Source organism: Schistocerca serialis, chromosome 10 (assembly GCF_023864345.2).
Source record: "Schistocerca serialis cubense isolate TAMUIC-IGC-003099 chromosome 10, iqSchSeri2.2, whole genome shotgun sequence".
Classification (NCBI taxonomy): Eukaryota; Metazoa; Arthropoda; class Insecta; order Orthoptera; family Acrididae; genus Schistocerca; species Schistocerca serialis.
The window spans coordinates 60686368-60706053 of NC_064647.1; the positions used below are offsets into that span (position 1 = coordinate 60686368).

General features: G+C 38.4%; 1 protein-coding gene across 12 annotated transcripts in view; it reads left to right on the forward strand.

Moving 5' to 3' along the window:
- Positions 1-19686, forward strand: part of LOC126424754 (zinc finger protein 679-like) — a 319807-nt gene that overhangs the window by 30049 nt on the left and 270072 nt on the right. For 10 of the 12 annotated variants that reach the window (XM_050087489.1, XM_050087490.1, XM_050087485.1 and 7 more), the window contains one exon: positions 3012-3080. The exons of the other annotated variants lie outside the window; for them this stretch is intronic. In XM_050087489.1, the coding sequence (XP_049943446.1) occupies positions 3012-3080 (69 nt within the window). The remainder of the gene's footprint in view (positions 1-3011; positions 3081-19686) is intronic. 12 annotated transcript variants of the gene reach the window in all.

Genomic DNA, 19686 nt, shown 5'->3' on the forward strand with positions numbered 1-19686 from the left:
TGGCTTAGTTCCACACCAGTTTTCTTCCTATGTTGAATAATAATGTGATGGAAAGATAATGTTTTCACTTCATCCTCTTGTGGTATTTTCTGAGATTTGTTGGTTTTGGTTTGCATGTGAAGTCCTTGACGCTTCATAAACCTGTAGCACCAACCAACTCCACCCTTAAAGTCTTTTAAGCTCCACTGTAGTGCTAGCTTACGGGTGTGTGATTGAAGCATTTTTGTATTAATTCCAGTGTCATTTTGATGGTGTCCTTGAATCCATTTCAGTACATCACCATCTGGTTTTGGACATTTTGCATTCATCCCTTTATGTGCACATTTAGTCTTCCTCTTTTTTTTCCCCCATTTCCTCTTTACTAGCCCGCCAATCGTGAACAGTTTTTTCTGTTGGCATAGGACTGAAATGCCGCTCAGCTGCTGTTTCCATGTATGTATTACCTTTAATTTATAGCCCACATCATCATATGGAGACCTTTTATATTTTTCCGTTATGAAACTAACTAGTAACAAAAATATTGTACTGTTACCGATTACACAAATTCAATTCAAGCTCACTGGCACCATAAACTGCAGTGACACGTCATAGGCTAGACAGTGTTGTGGGTTTATGATGACAGGATGGGAGAGAGAAAGTGTTAGTCACCTGTTCACTCACAGTGTGAATGGGCGAGGCCATATATCCAGCCTCCACATTGGCCCTCTGCCTCTAGTGACACAAACACATTATCACCGTGCGGGTCCACTGCACTGGGCACAGTAGAAGATACATCAGCAGTAGAGCCCTCGGGTGAAACAAGCAACACCTGAGATGCCCTAGAATCTCAGCCATCACTACACCCCTAAGTGGTAGCCTGAAGGCAACTGATTGCAGCCAAAACCACATTCAACTGTTCACGAACTGCAGCCACCTCCTCCTGTGCCCGCACACAGCAGGCACACATCCTACCCATCCTAGCAAAACTAACTGAAGAGTAAACAGTAAAAGCTGGCAGAAATCTAGGTAGCAACTTGTTACCCTTCTGACTTGTAACCAAGGGATGCTGATATCTCAATTAACTATACAGCTGGCTGTTCACAAGAAATGTCAACTGAGCTACAGACTGTCTGAATTTACACTTACAGCTAACAAAAAAGGGGAGACAACTTCTTAAATACCAAAACACAAAAGCAATTAGACAAATATATACTATTAAAAAACACAGCAGAAGCTTAGTACATGACTTGATGCTCTGGAGATGTGTTGCAGGCAATAGCTAGTGCAGAACTGTGCGGCTAACTTCGCTGATTACAATGGTCACTAGTCTCAAAACAAACAGTTGAGTAACTACTGTGCTACTGACTAATTGAATATACACCTCCAAAATGTGAGATTAACCTCTGAGAATCTGTGGCTGGAGGTCTACTGAATATTCTCTGTTCACAAGGGTTATGGAATCAAGTAAATAAAGTGGCACTAGAGACTTCTGCAGTGGAAAACTACACTTGAAAGTAAGCTCACTCAAGACAAAAGATAAAAAAAACACTCAAATTCTTGCAACAAAAATATATAGCACTACTAAAAACAGCTAAATAATCAGCTACTGCTTACTTCTGCTCAGAAGTAAGTTACAATAGCACTTAACTAAACCATGTAAACAAACAGTGTGCAACTGATAAGCTGATGCTGCTGATACCCAGTCTGCTCTGAGACTGGAGGTCTACTGAGTTTAAATTTTTTAGGGACATTGTGCTTTTAATGACATCAGGGCTTGAAACAGGTGAAAAACTAAAACTTGAGCAATTTCTCTCTGCCATACTAGGAATTGTACTTGGTGGTGAACAGTCACCAATTTTGTTACAACTAATGAAGAAATTATTGAAGGATTCACATATGGTGCTGGGTTCCTTAACTGTCCTACCACTTATTGTTAGTTTAGAGGGTCATTTTTTCTCCATTTCACTGCCAACCTCATTTCTCATGACAAACCAAACTGCTTTGGATTTCTTTTTTGCATTTAAAATATACTCGGAAAATGTCTCTGAATAGCCTCCAAAAATTTGGGTAGTTCAGTTTCTTCTATTACATATCTGATTTCTCTTCTGTAGGTAATAAAATAATTACACAACTGTATGCAGTGAGAGAAATCTCAACTCAAAATATCGTCACAAGAAAGTTTGCAGCATAACATACTGTGGCCTCGTTCGGTATTTGTTGGCCCAGTTAATGAAAGAGATGCATGTAAATTGCATAGGTCTGGTTTGAGTTATTGCACAGCTATAACCTATTGGTAAGTTTCGTTACAGTATCTACACCACCACAAAGTGAAAGTTTCATATTATCATCACTTGCCTATTAGGTGCATGTGATTCCTGTCAGTTTAGTCTATGTAAAAGTTTCCCAAATGCATATCTAGTAGAAGTGAATTTTACTACACTGTTGTTCCTTCTTTTGGAGTCAGTGTCTCATTTGACTTCAGACATGTTACACTAACACCATTTGGGACTAACAGTAGCTGGGATTTCACTAAGCAGGACATACACCTGAATAGAGGTGGGAAATCAGCCAAGGTCAGTTGCTCCGATCAGCAAAATTGTAAAGTGGAGGGAGATTGTCAGTAAGAGAACAAGGCTCTTTTGTTGCCATAAATCCAGAAAATAGGTGCCTATGTGCAATCACTATAGAATCTTTCCCAGTCATTAAAGAAAAAATCACTACTTGATAAATCATTCTCACGATTACTTGTACAGTTGAAACATATAAATGTGGAGCAGTTAATCATCAAAATGTGCAATCAATAAAAAATAAAATTGTACAATTTGAGATCATCACAAGACACTGGTGTTGGGAGACATAAATCTGACAGATAGTATTACCTTCTTATTGGAAAGTTAGCTGTTATTGTAGAGTTTCTGCAAGTCTCTACTTACAAAATAAGATCATTTTATGTGTGGAAATGTATAACTGAATAATTTAATTTTCTCCTTCACTGTGTGTCTATGTTGACTCATTGTTTTTCTTACCTGCAGGTATTAACTGATCCCAACTGGCAATTGTTCGAAGAAACTGAACATATCTTCATTAAGGAAGAGAATGTTGTAAGTATTACCAGCTATTTCTTCCTGTATTTTATGTGAAGTGGTTAATTAAATAGTGTTTTCATTGATGTTTTGCTTTTACACTCATGTTCCGGGGGCGTGGGGGAACAGAACACCTTGAATGACAAGAGATAGGAAGTTCATATTCCCAGGACATGTACATTAGTATGTTCTGCAGAAATGATTAGCATTTGAACCTTGTCGACCTGCAAGTTCAAGGTCAACATTGATATTGTGGCGCAATGCCATCTACTGATGGCATTGTCTCTTGTTGTCACTATAAACCGAAGGCAATGGAACAGTGTGACTTGAGCAGATATGCGATCTGCCTTGCAGACTTATGGTATGCGCAAACCTTATAGTCAGATCAGAGAGTTTGAAAGAGGGTGCATTATTGGCATGAGAGAATCTGATGCTTCCATCTGGGAAATTGCCACTCTGCAGTGCAATGGTTGTCTGCTGAATGGTTCACAGAAGGCCATAGAACATGACGAGATGGGGCAGGCCACACCACCCAGACCACCCACCTCCCCTTACCAGAAGATCAAACCTCATCTGAATGGCATTGCAGGACTGATCTGCATTCTCCTCAGCTCTGGTGCAGCAGTGGAACGCTGTAACTTGTCATACACTATCAGCAGAGGCAGTCCATTGCCATTTATTATGGGATGTGTTACATGTGCACTGTCCAATTCTCTGCCTCCCTTTGACAAATGTGCAAAAGCATGCTTAGATGGCAATGGTTTATGGATAGACACCACTGTGGACAATGGTGGCATCAGATAGTGTTTTCGGACAAATCCAGTATCTGTTTGCTTGAAAATGATGGTGGCATTTTGGTTCACTGCATAAAGAAGGATTGGGATCACAGTGACTCAATTCACACAAGACATACATTGCCCACTTGAGGCCTTAAGGTGTGGGATGCTATTGGGTAAAGACACAAACCACAGATGGTGTGTGTCTAGGGCACTGTGACCATTGTGACCTACGTGAATGTCGTCCTGTGACCTGTAGCCACATCCTTTCTGCGCAACACCCTAGGCACCATTTTTCATTAAGACTACATGTTGCTGCCCAAACACATGCCTTCTTGGTGTCACAGGATGTCAGCCTTCGCTCTGGTCTGCCAGATCGCCAGACTTTTGTTGCCAATCGAGAATGTGTGGGATAGAGTCAACGGACAGGTGCAGCACTGTGACCCAATACCAGCCCCCACAGATGAACTTTGGAACCAGGTGAATGCAGCATTGTGGTTATACCACAGGATGCCATTTGCACCTTATACGCATTGATGCCATCATGCGTCTAACAAGTTAGCAGGGCCCATGACGGACCCTGTGTCTACTAGGCAGCAGTACACGTGCTGAATCCATGTGACTGAAATGCTAATCATTTCTGCAGAACATACTAATGTACTCGTCATGTGAATATGAATGTCCTATTCAATAAAATTCTTCTGGGTTTGGGACCCCATTGTCAACTATAAAATCCCGATGTTTCGGTGACTATTACGAGACGCCTTCCTCCCCAATAGCCGCGGAAGCCCACATTTACATGAATGTCCTATCTCCAGTCATTCAAAGTATCCTGTGTTCTTCTGAACATGCGTGTACATTGTGTTACTGTTAAAAGAGATAAAACACATTAATGTAATAATAAATGTTTGAGGATGAGGAAGATAAAGAAAAGAGAGTGAATGGGAGGTAATATAAGCTTTCAGATTTCACTAGGTAAGATTTTTCCTCTTTGGCAGCAACAGAGAGCCATAGTGTTTGCTCCCACAGCTTATAGACGGTCCATGTGGGAGTTGGGTAAAATAACATTACCATCTACCACATGTAATGTTGGCCTACTGATAACACTGTTAGTTATGCACATTGCAAAGGGCATCAGTTGTTGTCTGCCACATGCAGCCTTACAGTACAGCACTGAAAAATACAAAAGGGCTTGCTAAATATATAATTGCCCAGAAACTGTGGAAAAAATTAACTTTCATTTCACAGCCAAGACCATTTGCTTTTGTGAAATCAAAAGTCACAAGGATTGTATTTCTTTTGATTACAAAGCCCAAAACACTGCACCCAGTGCCAAGTTGGAACAAAATTAGGAACGATAGAGAAGATGAAACCTGTTCATATTTAGGATTATAATAAAAAGTCCGCTGCTATTGACCACACCGACCATCTAGAGGGCTACTACTCTTTTGAGAGGAAGCAAATAAAGTGGTGGAAGAAAGCTTTTTTTCACATTTTCATGGTGATTATAAATTGACATGTTTTATGTAAAGAGTTGAGGCCTGCTAGCAAAAATCTTGTTGAATTTGTTACTGAATTGGTTGTGGCTTTTATAAACAAAGGAAGCCTGATTGATTAAACTTCCACTCAAATTAGTTTGCCTGTAAACAGACATGGAGGTAAACTTTTCCTAAATTGAGGAAGTGTAAGGTTTTGTGCAGAATAACTCAGGACAACAAGGAAAGATACTAGGTATTATTGTGAAGAATGTGAAGTAGGACTACATTTCGCAAAACCCTTCAAAATTTTTCACACTAATGCAAATGTCACTAAGTAATTTTCAGTAAAAAACTACATTTTCAAACAGTTTTATTATTAATTCCAATAACTTCTGATTCTGTCTCCGTTTATAAAAACAAAGACTTGCAAAATTTTGTTGCTGTTGCGAAATCGACACACTTTCATTTCAATAAAGAAAATTGTTAACGATATAAGTTAGTTTCTTCCCATTATTTCATAGGAACACTCATTAAAATGTAGTAAACTGTAGTAAGTTCTGTTCAGCAGACTCAATTACACAAAATTCAAATAACATATGAAAAATGCAGTACCAGCCAGTTGGACTAAAACATAGCTGCCCAGTCCTCAGAGTGTTAAATTATAGGCCGATCCATTATGGGTGTGGCACTGGCATCCCATAGTATCGGAGACGTGTTCTATCGGTTTCTGGTTGGGTGAATTTGGTGTCCAAGACATCAACATTTGTTCAGTATAGTGTGCCTCAAACCACTATAACATGATTCTGGCCTTGTCATATGGACAGTTATTCTTATCAAAGGTGCTGTCTCTCACAACAACCATGCAGAATAAGTTCACTGATACGTGAGTGGCTTGAAGACTTCTTAAGAGAGAGAACCCAGTATGTTGTCCTCGATGACGAGTGTTTATCAGAGACAAGGGTGTTGTCAGGAGTGCCCCTGTTAAGTGCGATAGGACCACTATATACAGAAATGATTTGGCAGACCAGGAGGGCAGAAATCTGCAGTTGTTTGCTGATGATGCTGAGGTGTACGATAAGGTATCGAAGTTGAGTGACTGTGGAAACATACAATATGACTTAGACAAAATATCTGATTGGTGTGATGAACGGCAGCCAGCTCTAAATGTGGAAAAATGTAAGTTAATGTGGATGAGTAGGAAGACCAAACCTGTAATGTTTGGGTACATTATTAGTAATTTCCTCCTTAACACAGTTAAGTCATTTAATATCTGGGTGTAATTTTGCAAAGCAGTATGAAATGGAATGAGCATCGGGCTGTGGGAGGAAAGGCGAATGCTCAACTTCAATTTATTGGAAGAATTTTAGGAAAGTGTCATTCAGCTGTAAAGGAGACCACATATAGGATGCTGGTGTGACCTATTGTAGAGTACTGCTCGAGTGTTTGAGATCCGTGCCAGATCGGGTTGAAGGAGGGCATCAAAGCAGGTCGGAGACAGACTACTAGATTTTTTACCGGTAGGTTCAAACAACACGTAAATGTTACGGAGATGCTTTGGGAACTCAAATGGGAATCTCTGGAGGGAAGGCGATGTTCTTTTCGAGAAACACTATAGAGAAAATTTATAGAATGGGAATTTGAAGCTGATAGCCAAATGATTTTACTGCTGCCAACATGAATTGAGCGTAAGGACCACAAAGAAAAGATACAAGAAATTAGAGCTCATATGGAGTCATATAGACATTCATTTTTCCCTTACTCTACTGTAGAGTGGAACAGGACAGGAAAGATCTAGTAGTGGTACGGGGTACCCTCCACCACGCACTGTACAGTGACTTGGAGATTATCTGTGTAGATGTAGATGTTGTCGTAGATGTAGAAATCAGATATGAAGGGATGCAGTTGTTCCACAATGATGCTCAAATAGTTCACAGCTGTCTAGGTTCTTTTGGTAACTGTGACAGATCCCACGAAATCGTAGGTGAATGTCCCCCTTATCTAGATACTCTCTCCACCGGGCTACGTCTGTGACACGATGCGTGTCTCAAGCAGCTACTTGCCAGGATGATAGCGTATTGGGACATGGCCGTCATCCTGGTGTAACAAGATATCTGACTCATCCGACGGAGCAACAAATTGCAATTGATCCGTAGTCCTTTCTTGATGACCCAGTGCCCACTGGAAACATGGGTGACGATGTTGGTTTGTCAACACGGGAATGTGTAAGGGTCATCTGCTGCAGAGCCACATGTTCAACAGTTGTGCTCCAAAACACACACCAGCATTGCACTCTGTCATCAGGTCTTCACACATCACTGCCTCTCCTGGTTACAGAGAGGGGAAGCTGCCAACCTTCATGTTCTAAGGTGAGGTACAGACATCCAACACCTTATTGACACCTCGTGGTTTTGTCATTTTTCAACTGCTCATCAAAGATGCTTATATTCCATAGGTGGTCATAACAGTGATACGTGAACAGTTTTCAAAGATGCTTATTCGTAGGCATCAGGCCATAACAAACTTCCCTTTGCCTGAGTCTCTTGTGTCATTGGATTTCCCCGTTATCGGATGACATCATCACTATAATGACTCCGCATTCATCTCTGCTTTGCTTATATACTTTCCTTACCACATCTCATGTGCAGAACACTACCAGGTGGCATTCAGTCTTGTGGTGGACAGTTGTCATAATGTTTTGGCATTTATAAGCTAGGATCATTTTGATTTTATCACGGTGCTTAACTTTAGCAGTATACTTTTTCTTTTGATCTTTTATTAAATGGACATGGGCTACTAGAATACATCACATTTCATTTTTATACTATTTTTTTATTACAGAGATACGAGGCCTTTTTTTTTTAATGGAACCCTATGTTAAATTGGTTTATTTATTAAGATGTTTCATTATTACACCAACCATTCACTCTTGGTAATTAAAGAGCAACAGACAGTGCTCATCCGATTAAAAGTTTTATAAGTTAAGCATCGTAATTTGCTGACAGTGAGTGTACAACAATAAATATTGATCGGGTTTCATTGTGACTCTGAAGACAGTCCATTGAATACCTGGGCAACAGTGCAATGCTCATATTTTCCCAAAGAGACTGGCATCGGCTCCCATGTTCTCTAGTCTGTTAGTTTCTGAATTAAGATTAACTAAGAACAAGTACCAATCTGCATAGTAAATGACATATACAGTTTGGAAAAAACTCAGTTAAACCACACATGACACCATGCCTCATTCAGTATCAGCACTTATATAACAATTTTGTATGCAAATTTTTATACCATCATGCCGTACAGTTGCAACTGTGACAATCCAGCTACGACCATATTGTCCGTGTCTCTAGGCTGTGGCCTAACAGTGGCTAATGAAATTTGTATCTGGATCGCAGGAACAGGCCTGTAATTGTGTACTCAAGACAGAGCACAGTGGCTATATTTATACATATACATCTACATCCATATTCTACAAACCACCGTGAAGTTCACGGCAAAAGATATTTCCGATCGTACCAGTTATTAGGGCTTTTCCTATTCCATTCACATACAGAGCACGGGTAGAATGATTGCTTAAATGCCTCTGTGCAGGGTGTAATTAGTCTAATCTTCTCTTTACAGTCCCTGTTGGAGTCATTTAGGGAGTTGTAGGAGAGGGTAATTGTATCTGTAAAGAACTTTTAATCAGAAAATGGAAAATCCAGAGTGGAATAATAACAATCTTATGAAAAGAATAGATTGCTACTCACTATGCAGAGGAGATGCTGAGCCACAGACAGGTACCGCAAAAAGATCGCTATACATTTAAGCCAACAGGCTTACTTCTAAAGTAGAAAACTCACAGTCACACCAGCACAACTCACACAGACGACCACTGTCTCTGACCACTGAGGCCAGAGTGTGTGCAGCAACTGCACCTTATTGGTAGAGAAAGGAAAAAAATTGTTTTATGGCCAAATTTTGTGTTATTTTTTGCCAAAATTGGTGTTATTTATTTGCCAGATTCGTCTTTATTTTTGCAAACTGCAATCATGGTTTGAAAAGTTCCTGGAATCACCACGAGAGGTCAGCCCTAGCACGAGTTGTTCATGTGATGTTCATTGGACTGTTGCCCGTAAACACGTGCCACATCAGTGGTCTTGGAAGAGAGCTGTGGCAGTGATATGACTCTGTTGTTGTTCCCGCTTAGTGATTTGTGGAGATGGAAAAAAATAGAGATTCGAGCAGTAATTAAGTACTTTGTAAAGAAATGTATAAAAGCAAAGGACATTCATGTCAATTTCCAGAATATGCTGCAGGACTCTGCTCCTTCGTATTAACCTGTTGCCAAGTGGACAAATGAATTTAAAATATGTTGAGAGAGCTTAGATGATGTTCAACTCAGTGGTCAGCCACGATGTGTCACTACTCCAGAAAAATCATTGCAAAAGTGCACAAAATGGACACAGAGGATCGCCAATTGAAAGTTCGTGACATTGCCAGATGTCATCTGAAAGGGTATATCACATTTTAAATGAAGAATTATAAATGAAAAAAATTATCTGCAAGATGAGTGTCGTGACTCTTGACGCAGGATCAAAAACGCATGAGAATGGGCATATCGGAACAATGTGTGGCCTATTTTAGGAGAAACGAACAAGATTTTTTGTGCCGGTTTGTGACCACAGGTGAAACTTGGGTGCACTACTATACCCCAGAGATGAAACAACAGTGAAAGCAGTGGAAACGTGCTGATTCTCCGCCACCAAAGAAAGCCAAGACAATTCCTTCGGGAGGGGGGGGGGGAAGGTCATGGCAACAATGTTCTGGGATACGAAGCTGATTCTGTTTGTAGATTGTCTCCCTCCAGGACAAATTGCAACAAAAGATACACGAAAAAAGTCCAGGTTTAGCAAGGAAGAAAGTAAGTCATCTTCCATCAATCGGGCACTAACGACCATAGCAGTTTTGCGCCCTTAAAAAGAGAGAGAGAGAGAGAAGAAGAAGAAAAAAAAATTTAATCTTCCATCAAGATGTGCCATCGCCATGGCAAAATTACACGAACTAAGGTATGAATTGTTGCCACATCTGCCTTATTCACTTGATATGGCACTGTCAGACTTCCGTCTCTTCCCAAAACTGAAAATTTTTTTGGTGGACGAAGATTCACTTAAAACAAAGAATTGATAGCTGGAGTTGACAACTATTTTGCAGGCCTGAATTATGACTGAAAAATATGCACACATGTTTTAGTCTATTGTTCTGGGTGTACACATAGATTTGATTTAACACCAATACTTCCATTTTTAAGCTTAAGTGGTATTGTGATTACCTGTCACTTCCTGTAATCTTGATTTGTACACCTGTATATTACTACATTACTTAATTGATGAAAGGAGAAAATATAAGAATGCAGTAAATGAAGCAGGCAAAAAGAAATACAAACGTCTCAAAAATGAGATCGACAGGAAGTGCAAAATGGCTAAACAGGGATGGCTAGAGTACAGATGTGAGGATTTAGAGGCTTATCTCACTAGGGGTAAGATAGATACTGCCTACAGGAAAATTAAAGAGACCTTTGGAGGAAAGAGAACCACTTTTATGAATATCAAGAGCTCAGATGGAAACCCAGTTCTAAGCAAAGAAGGGAAAATAGAAAGGTGGAAGGAGTATATAGAGGGTCTATACAAAGACGATGTACTTGAGGGCAATATTATGGAAATGGATGTAGATGACGATGAAATGGGAGATATGATACGGCTTGAAGAGTTTGACAGAGCACTGAAAGACCTAAGTCGAAACAAGGCCCTTGGAGTAGACAACATTCCATTAGAACTACTGACAGCCTTGGGAGAGCCAGTCCTGACAAAACTCTACCATCTGGTGAGCAAAATGTATGAGACAGGTGGAATACCCTCAGTCTTCAAGAAGAATATAATAATTCCAATGCCAAAGAAAGCCGGTGTTCACAGATGTGAAAATTATCAAACTATCAGTTTAATAAGTCACGGCTGCAAAATGCTAACTTGAATTCTTTATAGACAAATGGAAAAACTGGTAGAAGCCAACCTCGGGGAAGATCAGTTTGGATTCCGTATAAATGTTGGAACATTTGAGGCAATACTGACCCTACGGCTTATATTAGAAGCTAGATTAAGAAAAGGCAAACCTACGTTTCTAGCATTTGTAGACTTAGAGAAAGCTTTTTACAATGTTGACTGGAATATTCTCTTTCAAATTCTGAAGGTGGCAAGGGTAAAATACAGGGAGCGGAAGGCTATTTACAATTTGTACAGAAACCAAATGGCAGTTATAAGAGTCAAGGGACATGAAAGGGAAGCAGTGGTTGGGAAGGGATTGAGACAGGGTTGTAGCCTCTCCCCGATGTTATTCAATCTGTATATTGAGCAAGCAGTAAAGGAAACAAAAGAAAAATTCAGAGTAGGTATAAAAATCCACACAGAAGAAATAAAAACTTTGAGGTTTGCCGATGACATTGTAATTCTGTCAGAGACAGCAAAGGACCTGGAAGAGCAGCTGAATGGAATGGACATGGTCTTGAAAGGAGGATATAAGATGAAAATCAACAAAAGCGAAACAAGGATAATGGAATGTAGTCGAGTTAACTCAGGTGATGCTGAGGGAATTAGATTAGGAAATGAGACACTTAATGTAGTAAAGGAGTTTTGCTATTTGGGGAGCAAAATAACTGATGATGGTCAAAGTAGAGAGGATATAAAATGTAGACTGGTAATGGCAAGGAAAGTGTTTCTGAAGAAGAAAAATTTGTTAACATCAAGTATAGATTTAAGTGTCAGGAAGACGTATCTGAAAGTATTTGTATGGAGTGTAGCCATGAATGGAAGTGAAACATGGACGATAAATAGTTTGGACAAGAAGAGAATAGAAGCTTTTGAAATGTGGTGCTACAGAAGAATGCTGAAGATTAGATGGGTAGATCACATAACTAATGAGGAGGTATTGAGTAGAATTGGGGAGGAGAGGAGTCTGTGGCACAACTTGACTAGAAGAAGGGATCAGTTGGTAGGACATGTTCTGAGGCAGCGTGGAGGGTAAAAATCATAGAGGGAGACCAAGAGATGACTCACTAAGCAGATTCAGAAGGATGTAGGCTGCAGTAAGTACTGGGAGATGAAGAAGCTTGCACAGGATAGAGTAGCATGGAGAGCTGCATCAAACCAGTGTCAGGACTGAAGACAACATCAACAAGAACAACAATAACAACATATTACTACACGTATACTCTTCTATTATGCAGGGGCCTGAAGATGGAAAAATGAATTACCAAAACTGGTTACTTTCAGAATAAAATAAAATATTTTATAGTATACGAATGTCGGTAAAGTTTACTGACATTGAAAAAAAAAAGTCAGATTGTGTTTGAAGTTGGTTGTTTACTTTGCGAGAATTAGCTTTTGTGTGCAGAATCAACATAAACTCTCCTGAATCTATTTTAAATGCTAACAGAAAAGTAAATTACCAGGAAAAATTAGCGGTAAGGGAACTAAGGCCTCCCAGATAAGATCCATTGATTAGGAAAGTAAGAGTATCAAATAAGCAACTACAAGACACAAGTGAATATTTAACGATGAAGTTTACAATAAGTGTAAGTAGTTGGGTGGGTGCAATTTAAGAGTGTCTGATTTTCAGCCCGGAAGTTAATTCATGGACTAATACATTTTAGGGACCTTGTATGTGTGTCTGAAAAAATAAAAAAGCGTGAAAACACCCACCTACAAGAAAAATACAAAGCGGAGAGCAGTGAAAACTTGCACATTATTTTGTTCTTGCCCAAAGTGTACTTAATTATGTACAAAACAACAAAATTCTATAAAAATAATTCTTTCTTTTGTCATACAAATTATGTGTATTTGTATAAATTTGTTCTTAGGCATAACTATTTTACGTACATGCTATTTCACATTCTCAGATTTATCTGAATCTAAAAATTTGTGAACACCCAGAATGTGTAGCCATGAGCAGCCACTGTTCTTCAAACAGGTGCAGTTGCTGCATGCTGCTGTTAATTGTGGCTCCACAGGTAATGAAAATACTGTAAGAACACGTGTATTTAGTGTTCTTGGCCATACATCTGCACATTTCTCTCCCGATCCCTCTCCTAACATCTTCACTATTTCCTCTCATGACTCCTTAAATAGAGATTAAATTTGTTCCTTTAATTGGTTGGTTTGTGGGAGTTGAAGGGACCAGACTACAAAGGCCATTGATCCCATTCCTTTAATTATTTCACCATTTCTTTTGCTGTTTCTTTTTGGTTTTCTCTTAATCCTTTTGCAGTCTTCTCTTGACTCTCCCAATGTTCTTCAAATTCCTTTGTACACTCCTTTCAGATTTTCTCTTGATTCTCTAATTTTTTTTGCAATTTTTCTCTTTACTTTCTGAAAATTCTTGTTCATCTTCCACAGCTTCCTTTCTAGATTCTTTTATTACATCTAACTGTGCTGCTATATCCAACTGATACCTGGAGATGGCTGATTTTCAGTTTTACTGCTAAGTAGGGTCCCCTCCAGTTATTCACAGTTTTGTATCGGTGATGTTAAGGTTTTACTTACAACTAACTCAGCTATTAGTTCTGTGTCTAGAAATTGTCTCGTAGCCACATCTCTGGAACTGGCATCTTCAAACCCTTTATCAAACTGATTTCACACAACAGTATTTGAAAGTACATGCTCCTTTTGACAAGATTTTTACACTTGAAATTAAAAGTACAAAACACAAACCTAACTAACTTCCTCCATGCAAAATTCATCACACACACTAAATAATACAGATAAATTCACCTATAGCAGCAGTTTTCAAAGTATGTGCAGTTGGCATTATTGCAACACTTATTCTTGTTTTTGTGAAAATCAAAGATGTTGAAGATTCTTCTCACCTCAAAGCACTGCAATCAAAGATGTTGTAGATTTCTGTTTCGTGCACAATTATGTCAGTGATGGCGCACTCTTGTTACTTTCTCCACATGTGGACTCATCGCCCTATTGTTCAATACTCATTGCATTTCAGATCATAAAGCTTTTGGCCACAACTTTCATCAGCAAAAGAGAGACATACACCATTCATACACATGAGCAAGCACACCTCCACCAACTCCGGCACCAGAGTTTCCATTGTTTCAAAAAATAATTGTCCTCACATGTATGCCAAATGTAAAGCTGCATACCAAATTACTATTCTTAACCAAAGAGCAGTTGCCTTTTCATGTGTTGCCAGATGTATTTAGATTAATTTTGCAACTGTCAGATTCTAGTATGGAAGCTTTAATATAGGACAGGCGTCATAGTGAAATAAACCAGACCTGTGTTACAAAAATTATTGTTCCATTAGTATGAAAGACACTTCCCCATGTCACAAACCCGCTCTACTGTGCAGGAAAACTTATCTCCATAAGGACACCGTTACGGTGCGGCCAATGGCTGTATAGTACTTTAGTATAGCTGGCCATGACGTCTCCTTTGTTGATGCTGCTGAGTCTGCGTTGTCCATGTGGCTTCTTGTTGTCTAGGCGATAATTCCTTTGCTACTCTGGGTCCAAGAAAAGGTGCGGGTTTTTTAATTATTACTGGACTATCGAAAAATGACGCAGTATTCCACAGTTTCTTTGTATCAAAAACACACTTTAACTGCGGCCAACACTCAAGTGTCCGAAAACCCGTTGTAGACCAAAGATCACGGTCTTAAGCTACAAAGAACATACAATTCCAATATCGATTATTGATTGCAACACCTAACTTAGTATTATCTTAAGCAAAAGCTTTTTTAACACGACTTTAGTGTATAATGAAATAAAATGATGTCGTTTTGTCAGTTCCATTACAATAGCCCCCCAAGAATTTTGTAAGTATGAAAATGCGAACAAAATTCTGACACCAGAATAATGGAACTGCCAAGAATATGATTTTAAATAAATTAAAATTTTTAATAGGACTGTTTCCTTTTAATTATGCTAATACTGAAATTGTTATATTAAGTAAAGGAAAACATACAATTTTTAACCTTAGAGTAAATGAAATACAAAAGATGATTCACAATTTTCACTTAGAAGAGTACATAATGTTGTAGCACTTCACATGAAACCATTGAAAGATTGTAACTTTTAACTGCAGGCTTCTTTTATTTTCTTTTGTTGCCCACTTTTCACACTACTCACAGTCTGTCCCACATTGTCCATCTGCACATAGGTGACTTCCGTTAAAAGGTCTGATTTCTGCTTGTCCTGCAGTGCGTCTGTTTCCAAAGCTTAGCTGTTTGTATCGCTTCATTGACTATAATGCCATGTTATCTAAAAATCACATACAGAGATCACCTTTTGGTTACATAATGTTTATATGTAAGTACATGGTTAGGATACATAGTTACCCTTCTGGTAATGTTTATCTAGTGGGAGAAGTTTACAGTATCTGTCTGAGTAATACTACACAGATATGAATTGGTCCAAAAAAAAAAAGATTCTTTAAATACTAATAAATTCAATAAACATGTAATACAAATGCATTAACATATTGAGTGTAAAATATCTTATCACAAAGACATTACTCCAAGGATAAAAAAATTAAATTGTTTTCAAAAATAAAGTTACAGGCAGTTTGTTACAAGGGTTCATATTCACAGTAAAAGCGCAAAGGTAGAATCTTGGATGAAAGTTTTGGAATGGTACGTATCTATCAAAATTAAAAATATTACTGCCTATGCATTTGCAGTGGTTGAGAGAGAAATATACAGTAATTCATGTGGTTTACTGAAAATGATTGTCTCCTTGTAGAGTTGGACATTTCAAGCACTTAAGTGTGTAGTAATTAGGACTCTGCCTTTAAGATTTAAAAAAAACTTAATTGTTGCAAGACAGATTTAATGCTGATTAGTGGTTTGCATTTTGAATGATGTCTCAACAAGTGTGGTGTGAGAGTCACACAAACTAAAATTACACAAATTATCAAACATCAATCAAATTGCATAAACATACAGAAATATCAAAAACTAACATGGCTAGCACATTACACAGAAAATTCATTGCAAACACTTCATACAGTGAATACATATTAAACAAATAATAAACTTTTTCAGGGGCACAAAACTGTATCAAAATCAGACAATTTTTTATGTACACAATTTCAAAATTTCCATTGAAAAACTTTTGTTGAATCACCTTTTAACTTTCTCAGACTAGTCTTATCCCTTCTGTTTATACAATTTCAACGAAACAATATTCCTTAGCCCGAGAACTTTCCTGGATTTAGGATACACCAACCGGTATGCATTTGGGTGTGGATGCTCTACAATCTCGACTGGACCCATGTATATATCAAAGAATTTCTTTATTTCAGAAGTTAGAATTTTTGATTTCTCATGTGATTTTACTAAAACATAATCCCCTACTTTAAACTTGGTTGCTTTGATCTTGCCATCATGTCGTCTTTTTCTAATTTCCCCCCGTTTTATCATTGTTTCTTTGACTACGGCTTCACGTTCTTGCATAGTCATCATTGTGCATGGTGGAAATTCTAAGAGTTCAGTGATAATGTTGTCTGGTTTTAGATGAAACATAATTTCATAAGGAGAAAATCCTGTGGAAGTGTGCTGCAAGCTGTTCATAACATCTTCAAAGCCTCGTGCGTGGTCGTACCATGTAGGATGTTTATGACTGCAATATGTACGACATAAACGTCCAATCTCGCGCATATACCTCTCAGCTGGGTTTGACGATGGATTATATTACAGATATTTGAACATGTTCGATTCCCGATTTATCAACAAAGGCTTTCCAAACTTTTGACAAAAACTGAGAACCGTTATCTGACAAGATTGCTTTTGGTTTCCCAACATTTAAGAAATAGTCTTTTTCAACTTTTGTAACTATCTCTTTACCTGTGGCTTTTCTGACAGGATACAACTTGATTAGTTTAGAAAATACATCCACCATGACAAAAATGTAGCAGTGGCCACTCCTACTCCTTGGAAGAGGCCCATAGAAATCAACAGCGACTAAGTCTAGAGGTTGTGCAGGAATAATGTTTTGCACTTCACCTAGACATTTTCTGTTACTTACTTTGACTCGTTGGCACTTATCACAAGTTGACAATTCTTTTCTAACTTTCTTGGCCATATTGTAGAAGTATATGTTTTCTCGTAATTTCTGCATACACTTCTGTATGCCACAATGACCATAGCTCTCATGAGTATACCTAATTAACCTTTCAGCTTTCTCCTCAGGCCAGCATAGTTTCCAGTTGTCCGAGTCTTCATCAGTTGTCCGAAACAGAGTACCTTTAAACACCTTATAGTACTTGTCTAATTTTTCATAGTTCTTTTTCCCTAAACAGCTCTTTACTAATTTCCGATTTGCATCACACAATGATCTAACAACTTTTTCATCTGTGACCCCTTTAACATACCTCATTTTAAACTGTTTTTCTTTATTCTGATCAAAAATTTCTGTTTCCCCTCCTACTGGTAGCCTTGATAGAGCATCCACAACTATGTTGTCAGTGCCTTTAATATACTTAATTTCAAAGTTGAATTGTTGTAAATAGAATGCCCATTTGTAAGCCTATCATGATAGAGCTTGCATTCCTGTATATAGCTTAAGGCTTTATGATCAGAGTACACTATTACCTTATGTCCAAGTAAATAGGTCCTGAATTTTGAAAATGACCACTGTATGGCTAATAGCTCTTTTTCTGTTACTGTATAGATCTTTTCATGCTTCAGTAACATTCTGCTTGCAAATGCAATTGTAGCATGAACTGTCTCCCCATTGACTTCTTTTACTTTAAATAATTCAGCACCTAGCCCATAATCACTGCTGTCAGTATGTAAACAGAAAGGTAAATTGAAATCTAGTCTGTGGAACAGGTTCTGGTTATTCAGTTCCTTTTTTATTATGTCAAAAGCCTCTTAACAATCTTTACTCCATATCCAAACAGTGTCCTTCTTTAACAAGTTACTTAGATAGGGTGTGTTTAAGCTTTGTTTACTTACAAATTTTCTGTAGAAGACACATAGCCCATAAAATGATTTCAGTTGTTTTCTGTTACGGGGTATAGGAAACTCTGCAATAGCTTTAATTTTGTCTGGATCAGCCAAAATTCCTTTTCCTGTTATGACATGCCCCAAAAATTTTAACTCCGGCACTGCAAATTTGCATTTTTCCAGTTTCAGTGTCATTCCCCCTCTTCTAAGTTTCTCACATGCCTGTCTTAAAAGCCCAACATGCTCATTCCAATCTTGTCCAGTTACTAAAATGTCATCTACATAAATCACTAATCTGGATACAAGTTCCTGCCCAAGCACATGGTCTAAAGCTCTAATGAATTCTGCTACCGATGAGTTCAAGCCAAAAGGGACTACACAATACTGATAGCAACGACCATTGTAAAGAAAAGCAGTGTATTTCCTAGATTTGGGTGCCAAGGGTACTTGGTGAAAGCTTGAGGTTAAGTCTAGACTTGACATTAATTTTATGTCCTTGAACTTGTGCAACAGCTCGTCAATGCTTTCAGGGTGGTCTGTTTCCCTGTATAAGATCTTGTTTAAAGGCCTGGAGTCAAGAACTATTCTCACTCCCCCATCCCTCTTTGACACAACTACCAGTGAGTTATTATAAGCACTGATACTACTTTCAATAATGCCACACACTTCCATCTTATATAATTCTTTCTCAACTGCTGTACGTTTTGCTATGGGCACACCATATGGTTTTATGAAAAATGGGTCATGTTGTCTTACTAGCAAAGTACATTCGTAACCCCTAACTTTCCCTGGAATGTTGCTAAAGACACCCCTGTATTTCCATAACAAAGACTCTAGTTCCTGTTTTTGCTCATCATTTAGACCACTAGCTTCTGAAATCTTAGTGTTTACCAGAGTGTTGAAATCCACTTCACTTAAATCTAGCTCTGTTATGTGTTTGTCAACATATCTTTTCTCCTTTACAAGATTTATAGTGTTAAATTTATCATTATACAAAACTGTATTTGATATGACAAACTTGGTGGAGATACACCCCCCATTTGGTGGTGTTATGGTAAGTTTCTGTCCTCCCCAGTCAAATCTTGCATCTACACTCTGAATCCATGACATCCCGAGAATACAGTCCTCACTGAGGCCTGGTATAATTAGGCATCCATGTGTAAATGTGACTCCCTCAATAGTAAAAGATAACAAAGTTTGTCTTTTCACAGTTTTACTATGTTTTCCTGTAGCCCCTCTTATTTTCACCCCAATGACTGGCATTTCAATGTAATCTTTCTCACACTTCAGCTTTTTGCTTAGAATTTCAGATATTCCTGACACCTGACTCCCTGTGTCTATAAGGCACTTGCCTTCCCAGGTACCAACTTTTGCTCTAAT